The sequence below is a fragment of the Leopardus geoffroyi genome, chromosome B1 (genome assembly GCF_018350155.1).
Source record: "Leopardus geoffroyi isolate Oge1 chromosome B1, O.geoffroyi_Oge1_pat1.0, whole genome shotgun sequence".
NCBI lineage: Eukaryota > Metazoa > Chordata > Mammalia > Carnivora > Felidae > Leopardus > Leopardus geoffroyi.
Genome location: NC_059327.1, coordinates 102,014,325 through 102,034,644, shown reverse-complemented (window position 1 = coordinate 102,034,644; position 20,320 = coordinate 102,014,325). Strand labels below are relative to the sequence as shown.

Here is a 20,320-nt window from a genome sequence, read left to right as displayed (position 1 = left end):
AGCTGGATGTAACCATGGATACTGATGTTTAGTCACATTAATATTAAAATCTTTGAGGGATCTTCTGTTCAGCTCAGCAGGAAAATAAGTTTTAATTACTCACTAGTGTGTGTGTGAGTTTATTTCTAGTGCTGTTCACACAATATCACATTGTAAGCTCTAACATTTTTACTTAACGTTTTGTTTGCAGTTCCACATCAATGCCAGTTACCCCCGAATATGGAACATGCCACAGACATGGCAGTGTGAATTAGAAGTTTATAAAGCCACCTACCACTTCATCTTTGCACAGAAGAACTTCTTTACTGGTAACTTTCTAATAAATGTAAATACAGTGAAATTTATCACAGTGAACTTTTTTATATTCAGTAAGTTTTGCTTTTAGATTCAACATGGGGATTTGATGATAGAGTTCATAGTTTATTTTACACTTCTTTTTGAGCTAAGCATATAAAAGGGAAAATTTAAATTTTTTTTTTTTTTTTCCAACGTTTATTTATTTTTGGGACAGAGAGAGACAGAACATGAACGGGGGAGGGGCAGAGAGAGAGGGAAACACAGGATCGGAAACAGGCTCCAGGCTCTGAGCCATCAGCCCAGAGCCCGACGCGGGGCTTGAACTCACGGACCGCGAGATCGTGACCTGGCTGAAGTCGGACGCTTAACCGACTGCGCCACCCAGGCGCCCCTAAAAGGGAAAATTTAAATATATATATATATATATTTTTTTTTTTTACCTCAAACAAGGAAAAGATGAACCCAAAATTGGGCCTAGAAAAAAAAATGAAAGAACTCATCTTAGGCAGGTGCTTTGTGTCAGTCTAGTGGGGAATAATTTGGGGAGGATGAATTAATTTCTTTCTTTACCTGAATTAGGCATCAGCATGGTTTCATTATTTTGTTTCAATTATTGTAATCTACAAAAGGTATATTCAAATAGTCAAGTATGTTGTTTTTTAATTTTTCTTTAAGTATGGTTGACACGTTACATTTGTTTTGGTATACAACATGGTGATTCAACAACTCTATATATTAGCTGTGCTCACCGCAAGTGTAGCTACACTTTGTCACCAATGATATTAGAATGCCGTTGACTGTATTACCTTTGCTGTGCCTTTCATTCTCATGACTTGCTCGTTCCATTACTAAAAGCCTGTAACTCTCACTCCCCTTCAACTATTATCCTCATCTCTTTACCCCCTTCCCCTCTGGCAGCCATCAATTTGTTTTCTGTAGTTATGGATCTGTTTCTGCTCTTTGTGTTTATTTGTTTGTTTGTTAGATTCCACATGCATATGGTATTTGTCTTTCTTTGTCTGATTTATATCACTTAGTGTATACCCTGTAAATCTGCCTATGTTGCTACAAATGACAAAATTTAATTCTTTTTTATGGCTGTGTAATATTCCTCTGTGTGTATATATGTGTGTGTGTGTGTGTGTGTGTGTGTACACCCCAGATCTTTATTCATCTATTGTGGGCACTTAGTTTGCTTTGATTTCTTGGATATTGGAAATAAAGCTGCAATAAACATAGGGGTGCTATGAGTTATGTTTTCATTTTCTTTGAGTAAGTACCCAGTAGTGGAATTACTGGATCATATGATATTTCTATTTTTACGTTTTTGAGGAACCTCCATACTGTTTTCCACAGTGGCTGTGTCAATTTACATTCCCATACCACCAAGGGTATGTTATTTTGTATCTGGAGCCGCTACTTACTCCTTTCTGTTGGCATGGATATTGAGTTAATGTTATCGTTAGTTGGAAAAAATTCCTTTATTTCTTGAAGCATATTATAATAGCTACTCATATGGGTAGGGAACATACCTATATGGGTATGGGTTTAGGAACATGTTGTCTTGGTCTCTAACAGAAATATAACTACATAAAAATAAGTTATATTTATAGAACCTTCCCATAAAAAGTTTAGCTAAACAAAATTGGCGTGATTTGCCAGGGTCAGTGGCTACCCCAGAGCATCTAATATTTGCTTTACTGACTGCTGCATTTATCGATCCATCCATCACTCCCTCTCAGTCATCTGATTAAATATCTATATTACAAGCATCTGATCTGTTCTGTGTACTATTAGATAATCGGGGATTTAGTATTAAGGTATTCATAGATAGTCTGGCCCTGACTTTATTTACTAGCAATATAATGTTGGCCAAATTATCTAATTATTTAACCTCTGTTTCCTTATCTGTGAAGTAGAGATAATAATTTCTACCCTAATTTTGCTATTGCTAGAGTTTGGAAATTTTATAATGCCATTATTACAATTTGTTCAATCATAAGTCTTTTATATTTGTTTTCTAGTTTGACTGGGAACTTTATTATGAGGACTTGATGGAATGCTTCTGCATTCCTGGAGTTATAGAATTCTTCAAGGCTTAAGTCAGAGTGCCAATAGTAGAAATTATAACAAAATCCCTGGCAAGTTAAACTTTTGTCAGTGAAGTTGAACATTGACTAAGTACTCCTCAATTCAGATTTATGAAAAAAAAAATAGTTAAAACTTAATAGTGCATCTTCTATATCTCTGTTCTAAGAAATTGGCATATTGTTGAATCCTTATAATAATTCCTGAGATCGATATTATTGTTACCCTTGTTTTATAGATAAGGAAAGTAAGTTACAGTGTGGTCAAGCAGTTTGTTCATAGTCATACAACTAGTAAGTCTGTCAAGCTAGTATTCCAACCCAGGTAGTCTGGCTCAAGAATATGTTATATATATAGCTTCTTCAGCTGTAGCCATTTCCCTTTCACTTAAGATTTTGTATTTTTTAACTTTGCTAAGCTTTTATTTAAAAAAAAAAAAAGTTTATTTACTTTGAGAGAGAGAGAGAAAAGGGAAAGGGCAGAGAGAGATGGAGAGAGAGAACCCTGCGCAGGCTGCATGCTGTCAGTGCATAGCCCAATGTGGGGCTCCATTCCATGAATAGCGATATTATGCCTTGAGTTGAAATCAAGAGTCAGATGCTTAACCGACTGAGCCACCCAGGCATGCCACTTTGTTAACCTTTTAAAATAGATTCCTATTTTCAAGCATTTAATTCTTCACATTTCACATTCTTAGACATTAGCAGTACTAAAAATAGTTTGATTAGATTATTCCTCAAGATACAAAATTTTTAATTTTGGAGTAACACTTTCGTTTAGACTGAACATTGTATTAGTCACTTTTAAACAGCCAAGTACACGTTTCACATATTACAATCATCTTTTCCCTAAATTATTTTCTTTATCTCTAATCTTTAAGTTTATACCTATTGCAATTCATTTTTTTTTTGTTTTTTTTTTTTCTACAATTTATTTGGAGAAATTTAAAGAAAACAGGTACAAAATGTAAGTTCTCATATCGCAGAGTTTATAGCTCTAACATTTAGTCATATTTCTTCTATTGCTTTCTAGAATCCTTTAAAAACTAATTTATTCTTTAATAAGGATAACTATTGTAGAGTAGTATAGGTTTAGCCTGGGAGTGAACATACTTAGTCATAGTGTTTGAATTGCTTTTCTCTTCACTCAGTTTTATATTTCCCTATTGACAGAATTCTGTAGAAAGCACATTATCTAATTTGGAATGAGGGAATGCCCGATATTCCTCAATAACCATTCTTAGGCCAATTATTAGTGAGACATAGTTGTTCTTAAGAGATTTCAGCATGGGACAAAGATAGCTTCATGATAAGTATAATAAAGAGTCTCAGGAATAAAAGATATAAAACAAAGGCACAAGTGAATTCTCTTCTGGTAACATCAAAAGTGATTTAGATTTACTCTGATAAGGGGGAGAAGAAAATAATATTAACAATTATTGCAAAGCTGCAATACAATTGACTGACATTTCATAGGGTGTTTGTCTAACAACCTAATTATAAAGTGAGTTTTTCCACATGAACATTTAGATTACCAACTTAATAACTTATTTTTTTAAATTTTTATTTAAATTCCAGTTAATATACAGAGTAATATTAGTTTCAGGCTTACAATATAGAGATTCAGCACTTTCATACAATACCCGGTGCTCATTACAAACTTAATAACTTATAAAAATGTGGTGTCTAAATAAGTAAAGCAGTCCTCATGAAAGTGCTTCCTTTTTTATTTTTATTATTTTTTTTAATGTTTATTTTTAAGACAGAGATAGAACGTGAGTGGGGGAGGGGCAGAGGGAGAGGGAGACACAGAATCTGAAGCAGGCTCCAGGCCCTGAGCTGTCAGCACAGAGCCTGACATGGGGCTCAAACTCACAAACCATGAGATCATGACCTGAGCCAAAGTATGCTGCTTAACTGAGCCACCCAGGCACCCCTCTGCCTTTTTTAAATTAAATTATTTCATAATATCCATCTGCTAATGAGAGCAGCTTTTGGTTTAAAGAGAAATATATAGGGGCATCTGGGTGGCTCAGGTGGTTAAGCCTTCAACTCTTGATCTCAGCTCAGATTTCAGTATCCTGAGTTCAAGCCCTGTACTGGGCTCTGTGCTGGGGTGAAGCCTACTTAAAAAAAAAAGAGAGAGAAATACATATTAGAAATAGCAGTAGAGGCTCCTAGTAGAAATATTTTATTACCATAGTTCTTAATATTTATGAGTAAAGGTATTTATATGATGGTAAGGTAACCATATTGAAGAAAACCTTGAAATTTCAAATAAAATATTGAAGAAAAAACTAATAACACTTGATAAGATAGAAACTGGCTAATAACTTTATATAAAACTACATTGGTTTCCTGAGGTGATTATTGGATTATCTGAGTTTATGTTTGTTGGACTATCAGTATATCTCATTCTTTTTTTTTTTTTTTTTAATTTAATTTATTTATAAATTTACATCCAGGTTAGCATCTAGTGCAACTTGATTTCAGGAGTAGATTCCTTAATGCCCCTTACCCATTTAGCCCATCACCCCTCCCACAACCCCTCCAGTAACCCTCTGTTTGTTCTCCATATTTAAGAGTCTCTTATGTTTTGTCCCCCTCCCTATTTTTGTATTATTTTGCTTCGCTTCCCTTATGTTCATCTGTTTTGTATCTTAAAGTCCTCATATGAGTGATGTTATATGATATTTGTCTTTCTCTGACTAATTTTGCTTAGCATAACACCCTGTTCTTCCATCCACGTAGTTGCAAATGGCAATATTTCATTCCTTTTGATTGCTGAGTGATACTCCATTGTATATATTTACCACATTTTCTTTATCCATTCATCCATCAATGGACATTTGGGTTCTTTGCATACTTTGGCTATTGTTGATAGCGCTGCTATAAACACTGGGGGTGCATGTGTCCCTTCGAAGCAGCATACCTGTATCCCTTGGATAAATCCCTAGTAGTGCAATTGCTGGGTTGTAGGGTAGTTGTATTTTTAGTTTTTTGAGAAACCTCCATACTGTTTTCCAGAGTGGCTGCACCAGCTTGCATTCCCACCAACAATGCAAAAGAGATCCTCTTTGTCCGCATCCTCGCCAACATCTGTTGTTGCCTGAGTTGTTAATGTTAGCCATTCTGACAGGTGTAAGGTGGTATCTCATGGTGGTTTTGATTTGTATTTCCCTGATGAAGAGTGATGTTGAGCATTTTTTCATGTGTCGTTTGGCCATCTGGATGTCTTCTTTGGAGAAGTGTCTATTCATGTCTTTTGCACATTTCTTTATTGGATTATTTGTTTTTTTGGATGTTAAGTTTTATAAGTTGTTTATAGATTTTGGATACTAGCCTTTATCTGATATGTCATTGGCAAATAACCTTCTCCCATTCCATCAGTTGCCTTTTAGTTTTGCTTATTGTTTCCTTCATTGTGCAGAAGGTTTTTATTTTGATAAGGTCTCAATTATCATGCTCTTGTTAAAGATGGTTAGAGTTTTCTTTCAGCAGAGAGGATACCAAAGAGTATACTTATTTTAGATAGGTCGAATACGATGAACTTGAGTAAAAGTTCAGAACTAAAAATATTTATGAAGAAGAAAAGTGAGAAAATAAGCTTGATGAATGATAAGTTTATATTGTAGAGTCAATTCCATTGATGACTTTTGGGTATCTCTCAATTGCTAACCATTGTGCTGAAGAATAAAGTAAGAAAATTGGGATGGAGTCATGTTAGGTAGGGTGGCATATGGCAGTAAAAGTTTAGAAGTAAGCATAGATGATGCAGTATGATGAACCACTGTGATTGCTTGTTAAGTGAAGTAAAAATATATTTAAAGTAAAAGTGTCAAGTGGGATCTTCTTTTATTCACAGAACAGATTAATTGCCATATACCTTTTATTGATATAATAAAACTGCATATTATTAATTTAAATCATTGGCATTTGTAAGAATTTAAAAAAAAAAACTTATAAGCTTTTGACCTAGCCATTCTACTTCTGGAATCTATACTAACAAAGTAATCCTGAATATGTAAAATATCTTGCATGAGAATAGAAATAAAATTATATAAAACACAAAAATTTGGAAAGGATCTAAATATTCAAGATTATTAAATGGTTGAGTAAATCCTAGTAAATCTCTTTAATGTACTCTCATTAAAGTTTTTGTTAATGTGGGGGCGCCTGGGTGGCGCAGTCGGTTAAGCGTCCGACTTCAGCCAGGTCACGATCTCGCGGTCCGTGAGTTCGAGCCCCGCGTCGGGCTCTGGGCTGATGGCTCAGAGCCTGGAGCCTGTTTCTGATTCTGTGTCTCCCTCTCTCTCTGCCCCTCCCCCGTTCATGCTCTGTCTCTCTCTGTCCCAAAAATAAATAAACGTTGGAAAAAAAAAAAATTAAAAAAAAAAAAAAGTTTTTGTTAATGTGGATGGAACTGGAAGGTATTATGCTGAGTGAAATAAGTCAGTCAGAGAAAGACAGATACCATGTTTTCACTTATATGTGGATCATGAGAAACTTAACAGATGACCATGGGGGAAGGGAAGGCGGTAAAAATAGTTACAAACAGAGAGAGAGGGAGGAAAACTACAAGAGACTCTTAAATACAGAGAACGAACTGAGGGTTGATGCTGGGGAGGTCGGGGAGATGGGAAAATGGGTGATGGGCATTGAGGAGGGCATTTGTTGGGATGAACACTGGGTTTTGTATGTAAGTGATGAACCATGGGAATCTACCCCAAAAACCAAGAGCATGCTTTACACACTGTATATTAGCCAATTTGACAATATTATACTAAACACAGACACACACAGCCTGTATATAAAATTAAACATGAAAAAAATGCCTGGCTAATAGAAGCAGAGTACTGTTTCTGGCAGAAGCATTATTTTCCATTGTAAATACTATGTTATTAACTCCTTGTGTGATTGTTGGCATCTTTTCATTTTTTTGGAGGATATTTTCAATAATTTTGTTTCTGTCTGACTACCCTTACATGACTTTGTAATGCTATTTGGGGGAAATTATGGGAGCTGAGAGGCTCTAATAGAGAATATAAAAAGCATAATCTCAGTGTTTTAACAATGTTGTCATTGGTATTTTCAAAATGCTGTTTCTGGTGTGTTTTAGCTACATACACAAATTGTGACATTCTCTGAGAAATGTATTATATTTTATAATGTTATAAGCAAAGAGTCACTGACTTGGATTCTATTACAAATATATTGACATTATATTATAAAAAGGATTTTGTTAATGTGTATGAAATAACATGGAAAAATTTTGAGTTCAGTGAGAAAAAGCAATATATAAAATATGGACATCAAAGATAGTATAAAAATGTACATAGAAAAAAACTAGAAGGAAACATATGCACAATGATGGATATTTGGGTGTGGATTACCAGGTGATTCTTTTTTTTTTTTTTTGTCTTCTAAAGTTTCTTTAAAAAATAATAGGTATATGAAATGCATAAAATTTCTCTTATTTGGAACTGTAATTGGTAGGTAAACATGGGTTTACTGTTAATCATTTAGCTATATCTTAATCATCTTTTAATATTTCAGCATAAAACTTCTTCTTACAAAAGAAAAAAATTATTTTTGTCTGGTGTTAGAATATTTATATTTTGTTGTCTGAATTTCAATTAATTTTGCTTTCTGTCTCCCACTCCCATAATTTTAGATTTAATTCAAGACTGGTCTAGTGATAGTGCTCCAGACATTTTTTCATTTGTGCCATATACATGGAATTTTAAAATCATGTTTCATCAATTTGAAATGATTTGGGCTGCTAATCAACACAATTGGATTGATTGTTCCACTAAACAACAAGAAAATGGTAAGAACATGAAAATTAAGTTAAGTATTCTGTTCATTAAGACAAATGCCAAAAAAGGAAATTGATGTTGAATTTATAGTTTTAATGGAAACTAGAATTGATCTTTTTTCCATTGTCTTATAATACTTTCAGGGAACTATTTCAGAGTTTGTATTAGACTGAGCATATTGTCTTTAATTTCTTTAGGTATGTATTTAAGGCAATTTTGATTTCAAGTTTTATTGAAGTTAATTTTTTTTTCTCTTTTTGTTAGTGTATCTGGCAGCCTGTGGGGAAACATTAAACATTGATTTCTCTTTGCCTTTTACGGACTTTGTTCCAGCTACGTGTAACACCAAGTTCTCTTTAAGAGTACGTATAATTGCATACATTCCTTATTCCACAGGTTTATTAGTAAGTTTGATTTCCCAAAGCTTACCTTTACTTTTCCCTGCCTATCCCATTGCCATCCTCTAGTATTTTAGCTTTCCACCATTGTTTATGAGCTTCATTGTCACAGAAATGCTGCTGTTTCATTTTTGCAGTCAACTGTGATGTTCTGTCATTCTCCTAAGTTTCCCAACTTCCCCTGAGGAGTTGGGCAATAAAAAGAAAATTCCAAGTTGATTATTTTCTTACAGTTCATTTCTAACCCTTGTGGCTAACCTACATGTTCTTTTGAAAACCCCCTCTAATGTTTACAGTGTATGAACTAGATTTTACACTTCCCTGTATTCCGTTACTAATTGTAAACATGAATTCAGGGAATAGCCACAAATACCTTTTTTCCTTTTATATGAAAGGCAGCTCTAATGTTAAAAATTCTGTGGAACACCTAATTTTAGCATATGGGCAATCAGAAGTTGTTGTTGTATTGATGGAGGTGTGGTGATAAAAAAAATAGCAACAATAATAAGAAGAACTGCTAACACCTATTAAACATTTTCTGTGTTCTGGACACTATTCCAAGTGCTTTATGTGTATTAACTCATTTCATTCTCAGAACAATCCACTTGAGGTAGTTGTTTTACCTGCATTTATGAAATAGGAAACTGAGAAGCTGAGTTTATGTAACTTGTCATGTGACTAGTGAATGGCTGAGTTGGAATTTGAATCCAAGTGGTAAAGGTTGGGGCTCCATTCTCTTAACCACTCTACTATGCTGCCTGTTAAGAAATCAGGCATCAGGAGCATTTGGGTGGCTCAGTTGGTTAAGCATCTGACTTCGGCTCAGGTCGTGATCTCAGTGTTCATGAGTTCGAGCCCCATATCGGGCTCTGTGCTGATAGCTCAGAGCCTGGAACCTGCTTCAAATTCTGTGTCTCCCTCTCTCTCTTTGTCCCTCCCCCACTCATACTCTGTCTCTCTCTAAATTAAACTAAATAAATATTTTAAAAAAATTAAAAACAAAAAAGGAAATCAGGCATCATGCCACCCTGATGTTTATTGCAACATTATTACAATAACCAAGTTATGGAAAGAGCCTACATGTCCATTGACTGATTAATGGATAAAGAAGTTGTGGTATATATCTACAGTGGAATATTACTCAACTATAAAAATGAGTGAAATCTTGCCATTTGCAATGACATGGATGGAGCTAGAGTGTATTAATGCTAAGCAAAGTAAGTCAGAGGAAGACAAATACCATATGATTTCACTCATGTAGAATGTAAGAAACAAAACATATGAACAGAGGGGGAAAAAAGGAGAGGCAAACCATAAAACAGACTCTTAACAATAAGGAAGGGAGGGTTGCTGGAGGGGAGGTGGGCAGGAGAATGGGCCAAATTGGTGATGGGAATTAAGGATGGTACTTCTGATGAGCACTAGGTATTATTACCTGTAAGTGATGAATCACTAAATTCTACTCCTGAAACTAATATTACACTATATGTTAACTAACTGGAGTTAAAAAAATTTTTTTTTAATGTTTATTTATTTTTGAGACAGAGAGACACAGAGCCTGGGGAGACAGAGAGACAGACAGACAGACAGGGGAGGGTCAGAGAGAGAGGGAGACACAGAATCTGAAACAGGCTCCAGGCTCTGAGCTGTCAGCACAGAGCCCGACCCAGGGCTTGAACTTACAGACTACAAGATCATGACCTGAGCTGAAGTCAGACGTTCAACCGACTGAGCCACCCAGGTGCCCCAACTAACTGGAGTTTAAATAAAAACTTGAATAAAATAAAATAAAATTCTTTAATAATAAAAGCTGAAAAAAAAGAAAGAAAGAGAGAGGGAGAGGGAGAGAGAGAGAGAGAAAGAAAGAAAGAAAGAAAGAAAGAAAGAAAGAAAGAAAGAAAGAAAGAAAAGAAAAGAAAGAAAGAAAGGAAGAAAGAAAGAAAAAGAAAAGAAAAGAAGTCAAGCATGTCAGGCTGACTGCTTGAACAAGATTAAGGCACCGACCTATAAGGAAAAAAGTGAAGCCAAACGAAGATCCTTTGGGGTATCAATTCAGAATTCTTCTCCTTTTAAAAAAAATGTTTATTTATTTATTTTGAGACATAGGAGAACACAAATTAGGGAGGGGCAGAGAGGAAATCACAAGCAGGTTCTATACTTACAATCGTAAGATCATGACCTATGTTGAAATCAAGAGTCTGACACTCAGCCAACTGAGCCACCCAGGCACCCCTTCAATTCAGAATTATTTAAAGCCAATTGATGAACCAAGACTTAACTAGAATCAAGAGACAATCATATTTTAAAAATTAATAAAATGCAGAACATATACCACCTGAATTTAGCTGGTTTAAAAATTTTTTTTTTTACTGAATTACATGTGAAATACCCATGGATACCATCAAAGATCATCTTTTTTACTATTTTGTGGAAACCATGCTATTTATTTCCTTGATTTTCTTATCAGAATTTAGTTATAGTCCATATAAAATCTTAACTCTGTTATTTAATTGACCGTTCATTGTAAAATCTGCCTTTTGTATTTATTTTGTATTCTGAAGATTGTTATAGATAGGTTTGGCTATAATTAGAAATTTAACATCTTTGTGTACCTGTTGTATTACTTTGGCTTATAATAAATTCTTTTTTAGGGAGAAGATGTTGATCTTCATTTATTTCTACCAGATTGCCACCCTAGTAAATATTCATTATTTATGCTGGTGAAGAATTGCCACCCAAACAAAATGACTCATGATACCGGTATTCCTGCTGAGTGTCAAAGTGGGCAGAAAACTGTTAAACCAAAATGGCGGAACATTACACAAGAAAAGTGAGTATTTTGTGTTTGTATGTGGAGAAATTATTCTTCTGATTCTTTCAAAGAATAATGATAAAAGTTGATTATCTGTAACTAGCGTTTGGATACAATTAAAGGAATAAGTACCTGACTAGAACTTAATTTTTTGTTCTTCACAGAGCTGGTTGGGTTGAATGCTGGACTGTCCCAAGTGTCATGCTCACAATTGATTATACATGGCATCCAATTTATCCACAAAAAGCAGATGAGCAGCTAAAGCAATCGTGTAAGTGTTTTTGTGTAATCTGTACTTTGAAACATCTGGTTTTATGATTGATAACTATTAAAGGTATAAGAAATTGTTTTTAATTTTGGAAATGCATCTGTTCTTTTGTCATAATTGTATACATTTAAAAATCTGTTAAGTAATTGTGGCATAATTATAACTAACTTTCATTGAGCATTTACTGTGTATCAAATGCAGTAAAACCTTGGTTTGTGAGCGTAATTCATGCTTATAATCCAAAGCACTTGTATATCAAAGAAATACAAGAAATAATGGAAACTTAGATGATTCGTTTCACAACCCAAAAATATTCATATAAAAATGATTGCAGTATTGTAATTTTGTAATACAAACTATTAACGAAAATACAAAATTTAAAGAGAAATAATTTGGCTGGTGTGAGGGAGACAAGAGAGAGGAGGGTTATTGTGTAGGATGACTTTCACTATCAGTAACAGAATCACTATTATTGGCTTAATGGAATATTTTTCTGAAAAGGGTCATTGTATACACTTGCATGGATGTTGACTATAGCACAGTATTAATAAACTCTTGTCATATATCGTATTTAATGCAACTGGCAATAGGGCAGCAGAGGAAAGGGTTCATATCTGCAGGCAGCCTGACCTAGAATGAAGCAAAGCATTCCCAAGCTTACTCTTGAATGGAAAAGCAAAGGACTGTCCCTAGGTGCTTTGAAGTGACAAAAAATACACTAGTGCCAGTTGTAGGCACCTTCCAACTTGCTGAAAAATCACTGATTGCTGCCAAACATCGTGGCCTGAGACCAAGCACCAAGCATGCGAGCATGGGAGATGATCACTCACAATCCCACAGAGAGGGAGAGAGAGAGAAGAACCATTGACTCAGTTGTGATCATGTGATATTTGGCATCACATGCTACTCATATTGTAAGACATCGTTCATTTATCAAGTTAAAATTTATTAGAAATGTTTGCTCATCTTGCAGAATACTGGCAGAGCAAGTTATTTGCAATCCAAGGTTTTACTGGACTAGAATAAGCTATTTCCTGGTTTACATTATCTCATTTAATCCTTATAACAACTCTGTGAGATAAATGTTATTATTGTCATCGTAGAGTTGAACAAATAATGCTTAGAGAAAGTAAATAATTTTTTCAAGTTCTACCAACTAGAAACAGAAGAGCTGTAATATCAAATAAGGTGCATGTGAGTATATACATAAACCACTTGGTTTCATGAAATGTTATTTTTTTTTGAAACGTTAGTTTTTTTTTAAATGTACTTTCACAATTATCATATCATTTCATCATTATTCCAAACTGGAATTAGAATCAAGTGATTTTTAATTTGTATTTTTCCAGTGAGTTAAGAGTTAAAGAATAGTTTTCATAATTGTTCTTATGTTTGGAGCTTGATAATGTCACACTGTATTTGAATTAAAAAAAAAAAAAATTAAGTTTATTTATTGTGAGAGACTGGGGGAGGAGCAAAGAGAAAGAGGGAGAGACAGAATCCCAAGCAGGGATCCCAAGCAGAATCCCAAACAGCGCAGAGCCTGTTGCAGGGCCTGAACCCATGAAACCGTGAGATCATGACCTGAGCTGAAACCAAGAGTCAGACACTTAACTGACTGAGCCACCCAGGTGCCCTGATAATGTCACGCTGTATTTGAATAGCTGTTTATGTGAAAACAACTTAGTACTTTAGTGCCCAAGTATAGTTAAAGCCTAATGTGACCTGAATTTATATTGTAGGGACTCAAGAATGTTAATAGGAAATTTTCATTGATTCTGTGCCATCTGGTTATGTATTTGTACACATATTTCTGTGCAGTCTTCTATTGTGTATTCTTATTAGTCTTGCAGGTCTGTTTTCATTAGATATTATAGGCACTATATCAAAGATTGTTCATGAAAAATTGCAAAATAGAATCTCTTAGTGAATAGTTCCTTAAAGAACTTCTAAGAACTTCCCCTCCCCAAGGCATTCTTCTCTTTTTTCTTAATTTTTTCCAGTGTCAGAAATGGAAGAAACAATGCTATCTGTATTAAGGCCATCCCAGAAAACATCAGACAGAGTTGTTTCTTCTCCTTCTACTTCGTCACGCCCACCTATTGATCCCTCAGAACTTCCACCTGATAAACTTCATGTGGAAATGGAACTTTCTCCAGATTCTCAAATAACTCTATATGGACCATTATTAAATGCCTTCTTATGTATAAAGGTATGATTTTCAAAAGAAGTCACACATTTTTAAACATAGGTAAAACGGTTAATATCTAATTAAAATTGAGACCATTTGAAATAGCCAGTTAGATGGTTTAAAGTTGTTGAGGATATGTCATATATGTTGATTAGACTTGTGGTGTTAGACTCAATTACAAATTCATTTATTAAAAATGATGTACTTCTCAGTTGAGTTTTTGTTTTGTTTTTTTTTAGCATTGACTATATTCTAGGAATTGTACTAGTTGCAGGAGATAGAGATGATACAGCATTTTTTCTCAAGGAGGTAAGCTAGAGGATATAATAGGATAGATATATATAGGGACAAATTTTTAACATGTTGTAATATAAGAGCAAAAGAAGTACAAGAGAACCTTGTTATCTGAAAATAATAAAATCAGTGAGTTAATTAAAAACAAACAACTTTATTTCATGCTAAACAATAAGCAAAGATATGTTTGGAGCACTTTCTTAACATTGAATCAAATGTATGAAAATAAGGTTTTTTTCAGAGTATGACAAATTTAGGTTCAAAAGAAGTATGCCTTCTTTGAATAAAGACTGAATCAAATGTCAGTTCATTTTGGTATAATTTTTCCCTTGAAGTTGTATGATTGCATAGTATGATAGCTCTTAAAGGTTGATCAAGCATGATCAAGGTCGATCAAGTAGAGAGGCTGTATTAAGATAAATATGTGAGCACTTTGTCAGCTTTCTACACATCACTCTTCTTTTGATATTCAGATCATGTTTTACAAAAGTCCCCAGCAAGTCATCAATAACTCTTACTGATTTACTCATTTTTATAGGTAACTAACTGCTCTAAGCCTTCTAGATCCGTACTTTAGCACTGATAGCTTTACCTGTGATTTGAGCGGTTGTCCAGCATCACGTTTAGCAACTTCATAAAATTCTGCGTTTTTCCAGGATTTTGCCAATTCACTTTGCTTTAGGTTTTCATTGTACTGTTCAATGTTCTACCACATCTGATAATCAAAGTGAGACTAACTATCCAAACATTATCAATCATGAGCGTTAGAGTTACTTGTGGGATAGATTTTTGTGTGAGTCTAAATTTATCATTGTTTACTTATTTGCTTCCTTGTGTAATTTCATAACTGGAGGTTTGGATATTGAATGCTTAGGTAACAGGCAATCCGATAATGTACAGTGACAGGAGTAATTAATTCTGGAAAGGGTCTAGGATGATCAGGGTTATCAGTAAAGGACAATCAATGTTTGTTAATAAAGGCTCTCTGGAAGAAGTACTTACTAGCTGAACAGATTTTGTAGGTATCTAAAATTTTTATATTTGATATAATGTCTTATATTTACTAAAAACTACCCTAAAGCATCAGATGATATAACTTAAGATAAAAGATGCAAGGGACAACGTGTTTAATATTTGTGGAATCTAAGGTGTCTGGTTTTAGGAGAGATTCCTGAAGGAGTGATTCTTCAGATTCAAAGGGGAGAAATACCACCCCCCACCCCACACACACATTTTTTTTTTTACCTTGTGACCATTGTTTGACCTAAAATATTCTTCACATATTTCTCCCAATATCTTATTTTCTTGGATTGCAGGTGAATAACTATGAAGGATTTAAAATGCATTTTTCATGTTAAAGTTTCCTTGAAGAGGCTGAACTATATTTTAATTTAAATGTAAGCAATGATTTAGTAAGTGAAGATGGTTATATTGTTATGAGTTTTGAATACCAGCAAAGAGATATTGACACTGTTTTTTGCATTACTCTATGTATATGAGCCTCAATTTTTTTCTTCTAAAAATTCCATAGTAATATATATTCATCAAAAATAAGAGTACTGTAACAAAGAAAAATAAAGAGAAAGGAGTATATGCCTTCTTTGGACTTCTTTACAAATTCTATTCCATAAACGTAACCTCTGTTGATAGTTTGTTTTGATGCAGTCCTTTTCATACATTAAGATATAACAACTGTCTAGTATTGTCAAAAGTTTGTTGTACTAAACTTTGTGTTAGTATTTACATTCATCAAATTAACTCAGAACTTGTATGAAATGTCTACTAAAACATATTAAAATTTTTAAGGTTTTGAAATATTAAAAAATATATATATCTAAAATATGACAAACAAAAAGGTTTTTTAGGCCAGTGAACTCTATGAACTCTTTATTAGGAATACAAGTAACTCCTTAAGTCTTTTTTTTTTTTTTTTTTCCTTCTTTTTTTTCCTTCCTCCTATATAGCTTAGGTGTCATGCTGGTATGGAGATATTATCTGATCTTAAATATCTCTCTTTAAATTACTTTTTAAAAATTTGTTTTAATATATAACTTATGTTCTACTTAGTGTCAGTGTTAGAATGTATGTATCTATAAATAAAAGAAAACAGAGAATGTGAAAATTCACGTAACTGAGATTGTATTTTCCTTAGTTACTAGACTTAAACATCAAGAAATTTTAAAGGATAGGTTAGGAAAAAAATGAATCATTTTATATTTGTTTGACTGTAAAACTGATTTCCAAAATCCATAAAAGAAACTAGGCTTACTATTATTATTACTAGGAACTCTGAGGAGAATATATACTAACATGCATTAAAATCAATGAGAATATTTTATGGAAATGTCTACATCTTCTGAATTGACTTCTCTTTTTACATTTTTTCTTAATGGAAGAATGGAAATCTGAATCTAAATACTGATAGCATGTCAGTGGTAGTTAGTAGTAACTGTGGATTAAGGGTGGGTATAGTATGTATGTTTTTCTTACTGAAAAAAAAGTTTTAGTGGTCTTAAACAGAAGCCTGGCTATCAAATTTCCATGAAAAAAATTTGAATACTGGAAACTGAGTGCCTGTAGATTTTTTTCCTCCCCCTGCATCTCTGAATTTATTAGCTGTCTTCTTTTAACTATTGTGATAATTCTTCTTTTTCTTCTTTTTTGAGAAATGAGTATCATTACATAAATATGAATGTTTAGGCTGGGGAAAAAATGGTAGTGTCCTGTTACTTGCAATAGTTACTTGACACTAATAATAAACTATCTCTAGGAAAATAAAATTTCATAGGACTCTTAAGTAGTTTGAAAATATAGCTTATTTTATCATTTTTAAATTCATTCATGCCACAAACTTGGCAAAGTAATATATTTTCCCAGTTAGGTAAGTCATTGTTTTGTTTTGTTTTTTTCCTAGTGTTGTTTTAAAGATAGTTTTAAAGATAGTTCAGTTTTGCATGCCACTTACCATAACATTGAAATGGAATTTTTGTCTTTGTAAATGTTTGTGTACATTTATTAATCTTAAAATACTATAAAAGTTTGCCATAATATATTACTACTTATACTTCAGTCAGCCTTTTGGTAATTTTTTTTAGTGAATCCTTAAGAAATTAACCCTTACAGATGGAGTTCATATACTAAAAACAAAACAAAAAAAAAAAAACAAACCTAAAATGAAAACAAATAAAACTTCAATCACACACTCAACATTAAACATTTAACACAAGGCTAATGTTTTAAAGGAGTTATAATTTTATCACTATGTTTAATTTTTAAAATTAAAAAAAAAATATTTATTTTGAGAGAGAGAGAGAAAGAGAGAGGGAGAGAACGAATGTGGGAGGGACGGAGAGAGGGAAAGAGAGGGAATCCCAAGCAGCCTCTGCACTGTCAGCGTGGAGCCCTATGCAGGGCTCGAACCCATGAACCGTGAGATCCATAAATCATGAAGATCATGAGATCATGACCTGAGCCAAAATCAAGAGTCAGATGCTCAACAGACTGAGCCACCCAGGTGCCCCTTAACAGTAATTTTGTCAATAATATTCAATAGGTTCAGACATGATAACTCATAAAAGACTCCTAGAGTGTTTTAACTCTAAAAACGGTCATTGGCATATTTAATAAAAATTAGCAAATGTCCTCTACCATGTTAGGGATTTCAGTATTCCCTAAAGAATTTGCTATGAGTTGTTTCTGTTTTAGATAATTAAATGGAGATTGGTTTGTTAGCAAATTGAACATTAGGCCCAAGAGAATATTTTTCTTTTAATTTTAATAATCTATAGTAATTTTCTTTTTTTAAGGTTAAAAATTACAAGAGACTGTAAGAGACTACTAGGGAATCTTTTAAAAATAAGATATATAGAGTAGGATTATTAAAAATTGGCTAAAATGAGCATAACTTATTTCTGTTGATTTGTTGGTAACTCTTAGTATGTTGAAAGCTAATAAACGTGAACAACTGTACACTGACTCCATTGATAAGTTGTGTGGAGGAAGGGTGGAATAGAAGTGATTGGGTCTAGTGGCCATTTACAGTTAAATTCACTGAAGAAACCATTCTTTCCATCTGTCTCTGGAATGTATCCCTGTTGCAAACCTACTGAACCCATCTCCAGGACTGGAATGGAATGTATATTTTGAAAAGTCTTCTCAAATGATCTAAGGGAAGACTGTGGCTCTGAATACCTCTAGATCTTTAATGTTGATTGAAATCAGTTAGGGGCGCCTGGGTGACTCAGTCGGTTACGCATCTGACTTGGGCTCAGGTCATGATCTCACAGTTCATGAATTCAAGCCCCATGTCGGGCTCTGGACTAACAGCTCAGAGCCTGGAGCCTGCTTCAAATTCTGTATCACCCTCTCTCTCTGCCCCTCCCCTGCTGGTGCTCTGTCTCTCTCAAAAATAAATAAAAACATTAAAAAAAAAATCAATTAGACATTTATTTTTCATTTTAAAATTTTAATGTTGGAATTTAGGAGAAAAACCAATGTTTGTTTACATTTATATTTGTGCTTGAATTTGTCCATGGTTCAGAGTTACATAATAAAGGCAATTATCAAGATGTCAAGCAGGTTCTAAGTAGGACCTGTATTATTTAGAGGCAGATAACGATAGAGAATACAGGAAAAAACATTAGTTTTGTGAGCCAGTAGCTTTGGGATTTTAATATTAGTCCTGCCACTAATTAACCAAATGACTATATGCCCTGCAACATTCTTTCCTATTAAAAGCTATTTAATTGGCCTGATTAATTGACTAGTCAGAAAATAAATGTCAATAAGTAAAATGCAGAATTTATCAAAGTACTGACTTGATTTCTAATATTCAAGAAATATAGTTAACTGTGCTAACAGGAATATTTTAACAACTTTTGATTGCCACTGACAGATCAAATTGGTAAAATTTAAATGCAGAATAATGGTAAGATAAGAATTTCATTTAAAATACATCAAGTAGAGGGGCACCTGGGTGGCTCAGTCAGTTGAGCTTCTGACTTTGGCTCAGGTCATGAATCTCACGGTTCATGAGTTCAGGCCCAGCATCAGGCTCTGTGCTGGTGGCTCAGAGCCTGGAGTCTGCTTCAGATTCTGTGTCTCCCTCTATTTCTGTGCCTCCCCGCGTGTGCCCCCCCTTCTCTCTCTCTCTCTCTCTCAAAAATAAAAACATTGAAAAAAAATTAAAGTCAGAGAGACAAATACCATATGATTTCACTCATATGTGGAATTTAAGAAACAAATAAGCAAAGGGAAAAGAGAGAGAGAGAGTCAAACCAAGAAAAAGACTCTTAATTACAGAGAACAAACTGATGGTTACCAGAGGGAAGGCATGCAGGTGGGAGGGATATGTGTGAGATAGGTGAAGGGGATTAAAGAGGGCACTTGTGACAAGCACCACTAGGTGTTGTATGGAAGTGTTGAATCACTATATTGTACATCTGAAACTAATATGACACTGTATGTTATTTGGAATTTAAATGAAAAGGTTTTTTATTTTTAAGTTTATTTATTTATTTTGAGAGAAACAAAAAACAGAGTGAGTGGGGGAAGGGAAGAGAGAGAGAGGGAGGGAGAAGAGAGTCCCAAGTAGGCTCTGAGCAGTTAGCATGGAGCCCAATGTGGAGCTCGATCCCACAAACTGTGAGATTATGAACTGAGCTGAAATCAGGAGTCAGACTCTCAACAGACTGAGCCACCCAGGCACTCCTAAATAAAATGTTTTTTTTAAAAAGGAAAATAATAATAAATTTAAATTCTGGTGTAAAACAAACCAAGATATTAATAGTTAAAATACTTTGCATAAGGAACCAGGATGAACTATGTGAAAGGAAGTTTTGGTAACCATCAATAACATGTTTTTATCATCAGGAACCAAAATTGGACATTCCTATTCAGGTTATTAAAAGCACTTTTGATATTATTTCACCCAGAATATATGAATTGTGGTAGTTAGCTAATTGGATTTAGATTGATTTTCAGTGAATTGATCTTCCTTCAAAGGATGTCTTTTGGGTATTGTTGTCTCAGAACTCTGAGAAAGATTGAAAACTTGAACCTTATACATCTTCAAAGTTTTCTTAGAGTTTTTGCCATAATTGGAGGTGGTTTGTCATGAAGCTTTACTATAAACTCAGGTTATTTATTTATTTAT

General features: G+C 34.0%; 1 protein-coding gene across 16 annotated transcripts in view; it reads left to right on the top strand.

Moving 5' to 3' along the window:
* Window positions 1-20,320, top strand: part of KIAA1109 (KIAA1109 ortholog) — a 211,040-nt gene that overhangs the window by 49,740 nt on the left and 140,980 nt on the right. For all 16 annotated transcript variants that reach the window (XM_045468446.1, XM_045468497.1, XM_045468429.1 and 13 more), the window contains 6 exons: window positions 191-308; window positions 8,059-8,214; window positions 8,468-8,565; window positions 11,253-11,431; window positions 11,578-11,684; window positions 13,685-13,893. In XM_045468446.1, coding sequence (XP_045324402.1) covers window positions 191-308; window positions 8,059-8,214; window positions 8,468-8,565; window positions 11,253-11,431; window positions 11,578-11,684; window positions 13,685-13,893 — 867 coding nt within the window. The remainder of the gene's footprint in view (window positions 1-190; window positions 309-8,058; window positions 8,215-8,467; window positions 8,566-11,252; window positions 11,432-11,577; window positions 11,685-13,684; window positions 13,894-20,320) is intronic.